This window comes from Chrysochloris asiatica, unplaced genomic scaffold (genome assembly GCF_000296735.1).
Source record: "Chrysochloris asiatica unplaced genomic scaffold, ChrAsi1.0 scaffold00420, whole genome shotgun sequence".
NCBI classification, from domain to species: Eukaryota; Metazoa; Chordata; class Mammalia; order Afrosoricida; family Chrysochloridae; genus Chrysochloris; species Chrysochloris asiatica.
In genome coordinates this window covers 260,436-273,012 of record NW_006408938.1, presented here as the reverse complement: position 1 = coordinate 273,012, position 12,577 = coordinate 260,436, and the positions used below count along the sequence as shown (strand labels likewise).

The following is a 12,577-nucleotide window of genomic DNA, read 5'->3' as shown; positions in this document are numbered from 1 at the left end:
CAGCTGGTGAGCTTGGACCGCTGACCTTGCAGTTCAAATGACTTTGCAGTCCAGCGCATTAACCCACAGTGCCACAGCAGGGCTCCTTATGTAACTTTGAAACCCTAAAGCAATATTAAAAATTGTTTAGCAAATAATTCAATTACAGTGAAAATATTAAAACATTTGAGGACTTCTGGCAAGATGGACAAAAGAATACAAGCTACACAGACCCTCCACAACAAAGATATGGGTGATCAAATGAAACAGGTATCAATGATACTCCTGCAACCCTGAAATTCACAGAAAAGGACAGAGAAGTTGAATGAATACTTGCTAGGAGAAGTTGTTGAGTAGGGGACTAAGGAAGGAGACAGATTCATGAACAATCTGTCACCCACACAAGATGTGCCCACCCCACCTCACTCACTATCCATCAGTACAGCCCCTGCTGTCTGGGAGCACGGAGCTACGTGGGCTTGAGATGCACCAGTATGAGGCAGATGCCTATTGCACCACCTTGGCACTGGATTCAGGCAGGCTCTGCTGCAAATATGCAGAACTCACAGAGCTACCAGGTCAGCTCTAGACTAGCAGGAGTTTTCATAAACAGCCACTCTGCTACTACATCCCCTCTGATCCTGACAAACACTGCTCTAAACTAACTTAAGGGTTTGCAGAAATGACTTCTAGATTGGATGCAAACTACTTCTGCCATCTTATCCTTCCCCACCCAACTTGTGAGCTCCTTGGCTGGCAAGAGACTCAGCAGAGTTTTCACCCTAACTGGGTCTGGAACCTGTCTTTTTGTTTCTTTCTTTTTACCCCTTTTTTTCTTTATTCTTTCTTCTCTTTCTTCCTTTTTTCCCCTTCCCTTGTTTTTTTATTCTTTCTATCACCACTTGCTTTTTTTCTTTTTTTCCCCCCATTCTTGCAGAGCCAGAAAATATTTCTGAGGAAGAAAAGGTGTTGGAACTACCTGAGGAAAAAACAAAACAAAATAATGATATTTAGGTACTTCCAGTAGATTGAAAGACAGGTCATAGAAAACAAGGAGAAGACAGAAAAAACAAAACAAAACAAACAAACAAAAAAAAAAACACTAGAAGAATTCAAGTAAATACTACAAGAACAAATGAATAAAATAAATGAAAAAATCTAAGCCAATATAAAATCTGCCTATAGAATTCCAGATTATTAATGCTAAGATTTCAGAAATTAATAATATGTTGAAAGAAGAGGGGAGTGTATTTGAATCAATAGAAGCACCAATTAGTGAGCTGGAAGATAAATCTCTCAGTACTAGTATGCTGGAAGAAAAAATCACAAAAAAGAAGAAGAAAATTTAAAGAAAGTCTAAGAATTAAGTAGAATGCCATCAAGAGGAAAAAGCTCATGGTGCTAGGAATTACAGAGCAGGAAGATAGAAAAAAAAAAAAAAAAAGGATTTGTCCAAGAGTTATTATAAGAAAACATCCTCATGGAAGACGAGAAAATAAATATTAAATGAAGCTGAACCAATCCCAAGAAAGATAGTCCCCATAAGAAAATTGTGAAGATAAAATCAACCTTTCCAAAACAAAGACAAAGAGATAATCCTGAGAAATGCTTGGATAAAATTAAGCTACCTACAAAGAGAACCAACAAGACTAAATTCTGATTCTTCAGCAGAATCCATACAGGTAAGAAGACAATGGGCTAACATAAACAAAATACTAAAAGAAAAAAAAAAAGTGCCAACTAAGATTAAGAATCCTATACTCAGCAAAGCTGTTCCTCAAATATAAAGGCAAAATTAGGAGATTTAGAAATAAACAGAAATTAATGGAATTTCTTTTAAAGTTTACAATAAATAAATATATAAATAAATAAAATAAAGATTATTCTTTGTGCTGAGAACCACCAACAAGAACAGACACCAACTCTAGATTAGCATACATGAAAACATCACCCAATACTCAATCCAGATGTTGTTGTTGTTAAATGTCCTCGAGTCAGATCTGACTCCTAGTGACTCTATATAAGGTTTCCAAGGAGTAGATGGTGTGTTTGAACTTCCAACCCATTGTTCACAGTCCAGTACTAATCCCACACCACCACAACAGGAATCCAATCCAGATATTTGTTGTTGTTGTTAAGTGCCATCGAGTCGGGTCGTACAGGTAGCGACCCTGTACAGGGTTTCCGAGGGTGTAAATCTTTACGGGAGTAGAAAGCCTCTATAAAGTTAAACAAACCCACAAGATTTATAATGGTGAATCTGATATATACTGAAGACAACTACAAAGCAAAACAAGTTATAAAACTTTGAAATGGTGAGGAAATCAAGTTGATTTCAAGATAAAACAGACTGTTAAACTGGAGAAGAAATCAATAAATTATATGATAACTTTGAAGAAAATTAATACAACTTCACTTCAAAACAAAACAGAGGAAAACCACAAATGTTGATTAAACTTTAAAGAGCAGAATGAAGAAAATGGAGTCCTGGTGTGTTGCTGTGGAATAAAGCACTGGACCACAAGGTCGGTTTGAACCACAATATGGCGCTTCAAACTCATCAGCTGCTTTTTGGAAACTCTATATAGTAGGCTCGCTATGAGTTGTAACCCACTCTATAACACTTTAACAGTACAAATGAAGAAAAAGACAAGAAAGCCCACAAAAACCTTCAAAGTAGCACAAAAAAATTGCTAAATAAGCCAGAAGCAACCAAAAAGCAAAAGCAAAAAGATAGCAATCAATTCTTGTTGTTGTTCCAACTCATAACAACCCTAGGCACTACAGAACAAAACACTGCCCAGGCCTGCGACATCCTCAGAATTTTTAACTTGAACCCATTGTGCTGCTACTATGTCAGTCTATCTTAATGGGGGTCTTTCTGTTTTTTGCTGACCTTCCATCCACCAAGCAGAGTGCCTTTCTTACGGACTGGCCCCTCCTGATATATGTCTGAAATATGAGTCTCACCATCCTGGCTTTTAAGGAGCACTCTTATTGTACTTCTGACAACACAGATTTGTTTGTTCTTCTGATGATCCATAATACTTTTAATATTTTCCTCAAACATCAACTCAAACACATCAAATACATCAATTCTTCAATGGTTTTCTAATTCACCGTCCTTCGTTCACATGCCTATGAAGTTATTGCCACCACTCATCTATCAGTTTGTCTTGCTGTGGGGACTTGTGTTTTGCTGTGATTCTTAAAGTACACCATGGGTATTTTAAATACCAGCATGATCACCCACACTGGGCAGGTTTCAGCTGAGCTTCCAGACAAGATAGACTAGGAAGAAAAAAGATGGCCTACTTCCAAATATTTGGTCACTGAAACATTTTGAATAAAAAATGGAACACTGTCAGCACGAGAATATTGAATATTGAAACATGATGAAGAGCAACAGAGTATTGTCAAATACATGCCAGAAGATGAGCCCCTCAGGTTGTAAGGCACTCAAAATACAAATAAGGAAGGGCTGCCTACGAGAGAAGAGTTGACCATGATGACAAGAATAGAGTGAAGCCTAGGGACTTTCATTTGCTGATGGAGCACAATTCAAAATGAAGAGAAAAAGCTGTAAACATCCATTAATAATCCAAACATGGAATGTATGAAGTATGAATCTAGGAAAATTTGGAAACTGTCAAAATGAAATGGATTGCATAAACATCAATATCTTAGCCATTAGTGAGCTGAAATGGACTGGTATAGGCCATTTTGAATCTGACAATCACATGGTTTCCTATGCCCAGAAGATAAATCAAGGAAAAATATGCGTTCATATTCTAGATAGATAGATAGATGGATAGATAGAAAGATAGATAGATAGATAGATAGATAGATAGATAGATAGACAGATCTGTCATGAAGTACAATGATGTCCATTATAAGATAATATCCATACACCTACAAGGAAGATCAGAAAATACCAGTATTATTCAACTTTGCACACCAACAACTAAAGCTAGTGATGGTGAAATAGAAGTATTCTACCAACTTCTTCAGGCTAAAGCTGATCAAAGATGCTATCTAGATGTACTGATAATTTCTGGTGATTGGAATGCAAAGGTTGGAAGCAAAGATGAAGGATCAGTAGTTGGAAAATATGGCTTTGATAATAGAAATGATGCTGGAGATTACATAGTAGAATTTGCAAGACCAATGATTTCTTCACAGCAAATACCTTTTTTAAAAAAAAACATAAATCGGCGGGGCGAGAGGGTTGGTGGGGGGAGTCGGCATTTCTCTCCCCAGCGCCAGCTCCCGTACATGGAGCCGCTTTTCTTAGTCCCCCCACCTCCCTCCCTCGGGGGCCCTCTGCCCCCCCTCAGGGAAAAAAAATCCACCCCAATTCACTTGAACCCGAGGGAGGTTTCCTTTCACCATCGGGGAGACGAGCTTTCAACGGTTTCTTCTTCTTCGTCTCCCCGCAAACCCCCGTCCCCTCCCCTGCTCCCACCCACTTCTCCTGGTGTAGGGTGCAAGGTCCATTTAAGGCGATGGCACCTTCCTCGGGTCAGACTACCGGCGGCTACGACCAGGGGAGCATGGCGGACACCGACCTGTTTATGGACTGTGAGGAGGAGGAGTTGGAGCCATGGCAGAAGATTAGCGATGTCATTGAAGACTCTGTAGTTGAAGAGTATAATTCCATGGATAAAACTACTACAGTTTCTGTGAGCCAGCAGCCAGTCTCGGCTCCAATGCCCATCGCTGCCCATGCTTCCGTTGCTGGGCACCTCTCTAAATCCACCACCGTTAGTAGCAGCGGGGCACCGAACAGCGACAGTGCCAAGAAGACTCTTGTCACACTAATTGCCAACAACAATGCTGGCAATCCTTTGGTCCAGCAAAGTGGACAACCGCTCATCCTGACCCAGAATCCAGCCCCTGGTCTGGGAACAATGGTTACTCAACCAGCATTGAGGCCTGTCCAGGTTATGCAGAATGCCAATCGTGTGTCTGGTTCCTCTGTGGCCTCACAACCAATGTTCATCACTACACAGGGATTTCCTGTCAGGAATGTCCAGTCTGTACAAAATGCAATGAATCAGGTTGGGATTGTGCTGAATGTACAGCAAGGCCAAACGATTAGACCAATTACTCTAGTCCCAGCCCCAGGTACCCAGTTTGTTAAGCAGACAGTTGGAGTCCCACAAGTGTTCTCTCAGATGACCCCAGTGAGGCCAGGCTCCACAATGCCTGTGCGACCTACCACCAACAACTTCACTACCATCATCCCAGCCACTCTCACCATTTGAAGCACTGTGCCACAGTCCCAGTGCCAGAAGACCAAGTCCACTCCCAGCACCTCCACCACTCCCACTGCCACACAGCCAGCCTCATTGGGGCAACTAGCTGTTCAGCCTCCAGGTCAGTCCAACCAGACCCCAAATCCCAAGCCAACTCCCTCCTTCTCCTTTCCACCTGCAGTGAGCATTGCCAGCTTTGTCACTGTCAAGCGACCTGGGTTACAGGTGAAAATAGCAATGATGTAGTCAAACTGGTGAATACCCTTAACACCATTCTTCCCTGGGCCAGAGTCCTGGGCCAATGGTGGTTTCCAATACCAGTCCAGCTCATGGCTCTCTAAGACCCAGCGGACCTGAGTCATCAATGAAAGTGACGTCTCCCATTCCAGTGTTTGATCTCCAGGATGGTAGATGGAAAACCTGTCCCCGGTATAATGCTCAATTCCATATTACTGAAGCTTTGAGAGGTCATATGTGTTATTGCTGCCCAGAAATGGCTGAATACTTGAAGAAAGGGAAATCTCTGGATTCAGAATCCAGTGTCCCATCAGTAGCAAAGCCCCCATCCCCTGAGAAAACAGCTCCTGTTGCTTCCACACCCTCTTCTACTCCTATTCCTGCTCTGTCACCACCTACCAAAGCACCAGAGCCAAATGAAAACGTGGGCGATACAGTCCGAACTAAGCTCGTTATGCTAGTAGATGACTTCTACTATGGACAGGATAGTGGCAAAGTAGCCCAGCTCACAAATTTCCCTAAGGTTGCCACATCTTTCCGATGCCCACATTGTACCAAAGGGCTAAAAAACAATATTCGATTCATAAACCATATGAAACACCATGTAGAACTTGATCAGCAGAATTGTGAGGTGGATGGTCATACTATCTGTCAACACTGCTATCGCCAATTTTCCACATAGTTCCAGCTCCAGTGCTACTTGGAAAATGTTCACAGTCCCTATGAATCAACTACCAAGTGCAAGATCTGTGAATGGGCATTTGAGAGTGAGCCACTGTTTCTCCAGCATATGAAGGATACTCATAAGCCTGGAGAAATGCCTTATGTTTGCCAGGTGTGTCAGTATCGCTCTTCACTGTACTGTGAGGTTGATGTTCATTTTCGGATGATCCATGAGGATATCCGGCATCTGCTCTGCCCTTATTGCCTGAAAGCCTTCAAAAATAGCAATGCATTCCAACAGCATTACATGAGACACCAGAAGAGGAATGTTTATCACTGCAACAAACGTCGACTGCAGTTTCTCTTCGCCAAGGACAAAATTGAACACAAGCTTCAGCACCATAAAACCTTTCGTAAACCCAAGCAGCTAGAAGGCTTGAAACCAGGCACCAAGGTGACAATCCGGGCTTCTAGAGGGCAGCCACGAGCTGTTCCTGTACCTTCCAATGATACACCTCCCAGTGCCTTGCAGGAGGCAGTGCCACTGACCTCCTCATTGGACCCTCTGCCTGTCTTCCTTTATCCCCCTGTCCAGCGCAACATCCAAAAGAAAGCTGTTAGGAAAATGAGTGCCATGGGCCAGCAGACATTTTTGGAGTGAAGCTTTGAGATCCCAGATTTCCCTAATCATTTCCCCACTTATGTACACTGTTCTCTGTGTCACTACAGTACCTGCTGCTCTCGAGCTTATGCCAACCACATGATCAATAATCATGTTCCAAGGAAGAGCCTCAACTATTTGGCTTTGTTTAACAATTCTGTGAGTGGACTCAGGTACACTTCATGTACCTTTGTTACCTCCATGGGAGATGCAATGGCCTAGCATTTAGTATGCAACCCTTCTCATAGATCCAGCAGCATCCTGCCACGGGGACTCACTTGGATATCTCACTCAAGACATAGTCAGACCAGTGACCGAGTACATGACCGGAACTTGAAGAATATGTACCTGCCTCCTTCCTTCCCTCCCAACAAAGCTGCCACTGTGAAATTTTCGGGAAGCACCCCAGCTGAGCCTGAAGAGCTCCCAACTCCCATGGCCTGGGCACTCCCATCACCAGCTTCAACTGCAACCCCACCCCCGACCCCCAGCCAGCCCCTGCCTGTAGCTCTTCCACCATCGGCTTTGGAGGAGGCTGAATGTCTGAATGTTGATGACCAGGATGAGGGGAGTCCAGCCACTCAGCAACCTGAGCCAACATCTAGTGGGGGTAGTAGCAGTAGAGTCGGCAAGAAGGAACAGCTGTCTGTGAAGAAGCTTCAAGTAGTACTGTTTGCCCTAGGCTGTAACACAGAACAGGCAGCTGAGCACTTCCGAAACCCCCAGCGGTGTATTTGGCTTTGGCTTCTGTGCTTCCAAGCCTTGCAGGGGGAGAATCTAGAAGGCAAATATCTGAGCTTAGAGACAGAAGAGAAACTGGCTGAGTGGGTGCTGACTCAGCGTGAGCAACAGCTACCTGTAAATGAGGAGACCTGGTTCCAGAAGGCCACCAAAATAGGACATCCTTTGGAGGGGGATTTTAAGATCTCCTATGAATGGGCTGTGCTTTTCATGCTCTGGCACCACCTGACTCCCCATGCACCAGGAGCTGTAGCCCACACCCTACCCAAGGATGTGGCAGAGAATGCAGGACTCTTTATTGAATTTGTACAACGGGAGATTTACAACCAGGACTTACCCTTGTCTATGATTGTGGCTATTGATGAGCTCTCCTTGTTCCTGGATACAGAGGTGCTGAGCAGTGATGATCGCAAGGAGAATGCCCTGCAGACAGTGGGCACGGGGGAGCCTTGGTATAATGTGGTGCTGGCCATTCTGGCAGATGGCACCGTCCTCCCCACCCTGGCTTTCTACCGGGGGCAAATAGATGCACCTACTACTGTGCCTGACTCTATATTGTTAGAGGCAAAGAAGAGTGGCTACAGTGATGATGGCATCATGGAGCTGTGGTCAACCCGGGTGTGGCAGAAGCACACAGCTTGCCAGTGCAGCAAAGGTATGCTCGTGATGGACTGTCATCACACTCACTTGTCAGAAGAAGTACCGGGTATGCTTAGTGCCTCTAGCACTTTGCCTGCAGTGGTCCCAGCAGGCTGTAGCTCCAAAATCCAGCCTTTAGACGTATGTATCAAACGAACTGTCAAGAACTTCCTGCATAAAAAGTGGAAAGAGCAGGCTCAGGAGATGGCAGATACTGCATGTGATTCTGATGTCCTGCTGCAGCTGGTGTTGATCTGGCTGGGCGAGGTGCTGGGCATCATTGGGGACTGTCCAGAGTTAGTTCAGCGATCATTCCTTGTGGCTAGCGTTCTGCCTGGCCCTGATGGTAACATGAACTCACCTGCCAGAAATGCTGACATACAGGAGGAGCTAATTGCCTCTCTAGAGGAACAATTGAAGCTGAGTGGGGAACAGTCTGAGGAGCCCTCAGCTTCCACTCCCCGGCCTAGATCATCTCCTGAAGAGACAATTGAGCCTGAAAGCCTTCACCAGCTTTTTGAGGGTGAAAGTGAAACCGAATCTTTCTATGACTTTGAAGAAGCTGACCTAGATCTGATGGAGATTTGAGTGCTGGGCCATGAGGTGGGAGTATGGAGCTAGAGTAGGAAAGTGTGAGGGGGAGGGATTAAGGGAAAAGGGGGTATACCCAGTGGGGTATTTGATTTCTATTTTAAATTTTTATGCCACCACTTCCCCCAATGTTGACTTAAACTTCCCTGTGAGTTTGTGGATTATTAGACTAATAGACTAATATTATTAGACTAATTTTTAGACTAATAATCTGAGCTGAGGAGTTGGCTCATGTCTGCTATAACAGGTTTTTGTGACTTTTTTTAAAAAAGAAAATCACTGTTTGGTATTTTTCTGACAAAATCAAGAAAAAGAAAAAAAAACCCTTCGTGGGTGAATGTTAAAAGTTTTGAGTTTCCCCTCTTACATCAATTGTATCATAGTACTTATGGATTTTTTGTTTTGCTGTGTGGTCAATGTCTGGGCATGATGCTATCTAACCATTGTCAATGTGAGAACATTTCTGAAGATGGGAAAGACAAATAATGTAGTTCATAAACTGGCTTATTATATTTATATATATATATGGAAAAAAACTTTTTTCATTGTGGTCTTAACACTTTTATATAAAAACAAAAATGGAAATAAATAAATAAATAAATAAATCACGGCTTCGCTGGCCTCACTATGTCTGCCATTTTCAATTTTCAGAGTCTGTTGACTGTAATCTTGCTGCTTATATGTACCTGTACTTATATTCAATCCTTGACACCCAGTGTCCTGGACAGAAATAAAACTGGATTGTTTGGTATATTTTGGAAGTGTGCCAGAATTGGTGAACAAAAGAGTCCTTATGTTGCAGTATGCTGCATAGTGATGGCCTTCAGCATCCTGTTCATACAGTAACTTGGAAAAACTCGAGAATTTAACTGCCATCAGATTTCAGTATGAAAAAGGACTAATCTGCAAAAATAATGGAAAGAATGGTTAACCCTTTTATCTCTGAACATTGAGTGAGATAGATACATTTCCAGCTGCTGTTCTCCAATTTTGTTATTGGACCAATGTTCTCTATAAATCTTCAAGATGTAACCATTTAATACTCAATGAGTTTAATATGTCTGTAACAATCAACCTCAGTATTGTCACTACAATATTACATTCTGCCAGTGTTGTATCAGATACCAATTTTTAGTGAGCTATCTCTTGGGTATATATATAAAATAGAAAATTGTTAATTATTACTCAAGTTCCTTTCACTGTGATTTGGAAATGCTAAATCTTTATAGAAATTTATAGAATGAGACCTTTTTTTTTGGACTACATTTTATTCAATGGGGGAAAAATGGCAAAGTGTATGTTGGTAAGGATTGCATATTTTATAATGCTTGCTTTTCCACTGGCCACACCATTTTGAATGCATGGTAACCAGAGTACCTTGACCCTTAGGAAACTCTGTAGTTTATTACAGACTTTTTAGCTATTTAAAGTAAGACTATGCATTTCTTAAGAAGGGAGATTAATGAGGTGTGACTTCAGAGTATCATTAGGAAAATGTTCATATTTAACATAACTTTAGCCTAGTTGACTCTATAGTAGCCTCTGAAACCTCTTGTCAAGTATAGATAAATGTCTTGATTACACAAATTTGACCAGCTAATTATCTGTCTCTGAGTAAGAATCTCCATTCTTAGAATAAAAAGAAAAAAATAGAAAAACAAATAAACCATAAAACACAATTATACACACAGACCTCACCGTATGAAATACACAGAAATCAAATTGACTACATCTGTGGAAAGGGACGGTGGGAAAGCACCATATCATCAGCTAAAATAAGGCCAGAAGCAGACTGTGGAACGGACGATTAACTGTTCATAAGAAAGTTCAGGCTGAAGCTGAACAAAACTAAAATAAGTCCACAGAGTGAACTTGAACATAGCACACCTGAATTTAGCGGTCCTCTCAAGAACAGTTTTAATGCATTAGACACTAAAGACCAAAAACAAGAAGAGTTGTTGGATGACACCAAGAATGTCATACAGGAAGAAAGCAAAAGTTCATTAAGAAGACAAGAAAGAAGGAAAAGACCAAAATGAATGTCAGAAGAGACTTTGAAACTTGCTCTGCTGTGTAGAGAAGCTAAAGCAAATGAAAGAAATTAGGAGATAAAAGAGTTGAAAAGAAAATATAAAAAGTCAGCTCAAGAAGACAAAGTCCAATATTTTAATGAACTGTGCAAAGTTCTGGAGTTAGCAAACTAAAAAAGCAGAACACACTCAACATTTGTCAAGCTAAGAGAACTGAAGAAAACTGTCAAGCCTCAACTTGAAATATTGAAGGATTCTATTGGTAAAATACTGATTGATTTAGAAAGTACCAAAAGAAGATGGAAGGAATACACAGAGTCACTGTACCAAAAATGAATGGTCAATGTTCAACCATTTCAAGAGATAGCGTGTGATCAAGAGCCAATGATACTGAAGGAAGAAGTCCATAGTTCATTGAAGTCACTGCTAAAGAATAAGCTTCTGGGAAATGATGGAATGCAAATAGAAGTCTCTCAACAAACTCATGCAGCATTGGAGGCACTCACTCATCTGTGCCAAGAAATTTGGAACACAACTACCTGGCCAACTGACTGGAAGAGATTCATATTTGGGCTCATTCCAAAGAGAGGTGCTGAACAGAATGAGAAATTCTCCAGACAATATCATTTATATCACATGCAAGTAAAATTTTGCTAAAGATAATTAAAAAACAGCTGCAACCATACATTTACAGAGAACTTCCAAAGGTGAAAGTCAGAATCAGAAGAGGATGTGGAATAAGGAATATCATTGCTGATGTCAGATGTATCTTGGCTGAAAGCAGAGAATAGCAGAAAGATATTTATCTGTGCTTTATTGACAATGCAAAGGCATGTGACTGTGTGAATGATGACCATGTGTGGGGAGCATTATGGAGGATGAGTATTCTGTGACTTTTAATTGTGCACATGAGGAACCTGTACATAGACCAAGAGGCAGTTGTTCAAACAAAACAAGGGAATTCTGAATGGTTTAAAATCAGGAAAGGTGCACACCAGGGCTGTAGTCTTTCACATACTTATTCAACCTGTATGTTGAGCAAATAATCTGAGAATCTGGTTTATATGAAGAAAAATGTGCTATCAGGATTGGAGGAAGGCTCACTAACAACCTGCAATGTAACCTTGCTTCCTGAAAGTGAAGAGGACTTAAAATATTTACTGAGGAAGACCAATGACCACAGTCTTTGCACCACAATGTAAAGAAAACAAAAATCCTCACCACTGAACCAATAAATAGCATCAAGATAAATGAAGAAAATATTGAAATTGTCAAAGACTTCATTTTACTCAAATCAAACATAAACACTCATGGAAGTAGCAATCAAGAAAATAAACAATGTATTGCTTTATACAAATCTGTTGCACAAGACCTCTTTAAAGTGTAGAAGAGCAAAGATGTTTGAGGGCTAAATTGGACATTGAATATAGAACACCATACAAAAATGATGCATTTCACTTATGCTAAAGGACTATATTTAAAGTGTCATGGACTGCCAAAAGAACAAAGATTTTGTGGTGGAGGAAGTGCAACCAGAATGCTTCTTAGACGCCAGAATGACCAGACTTCGTCTATCATATTTCGGACATACTGTGAGAAAGAATGAAGAGCTTGAGGACTAACGTGCACCTGACCCAAGCCATGATGTTTTCAATAACCTCACATGCATGCGAAAGCTGGATAGTGAATAAGGAAGACCGTAGAAGAATTGATGCCTTTGAGTTATGGTGTTGAAGGAGAATATTGAAAGTGCCATGGGCTGCCAAAAGAACCAATAG

At 41.4% G+C, this 12,577-nt stretch overlaps 1 protein-coding gene and 1 pseudogene across 1 annotated transcript; both read left to right on the top strand.

Moving 5' to 3' along the window:
- The first annotated feature begins 4,532 nt into the window (after positions 1-4,532).
- Positions 4,533-8,766, top strand: LOC102826735 (annotated as a pseudogene).
- Positions 8,767-9,396: 630 nt separating this feature from the next.
- LOC102826357 (protein kish-A-like) lies at positions 9,397-9,615 on the top strand. Its single transcript, XM_006876859.1, has one exon. It carries the CDS (start codon positions 9,397-9,399, stop codon positions 9,613-9,615), a length of 219 nt encoding a protein of 72 aa, XP_006876921.1.
- The last annotated feature ends 2,962 nt before the right edge of the window (positions 9,616-12,577 follow it).

Excerpts from the sequence above, each read along its gene's own strand:
- LOC102826357 (XM_006876859.1), top strand. The coding sequence starts at position 9,397 with ATGTCTGCCATTTTCAATTTTCAGAGTCTGTTGACTGTAATCTTGCTG.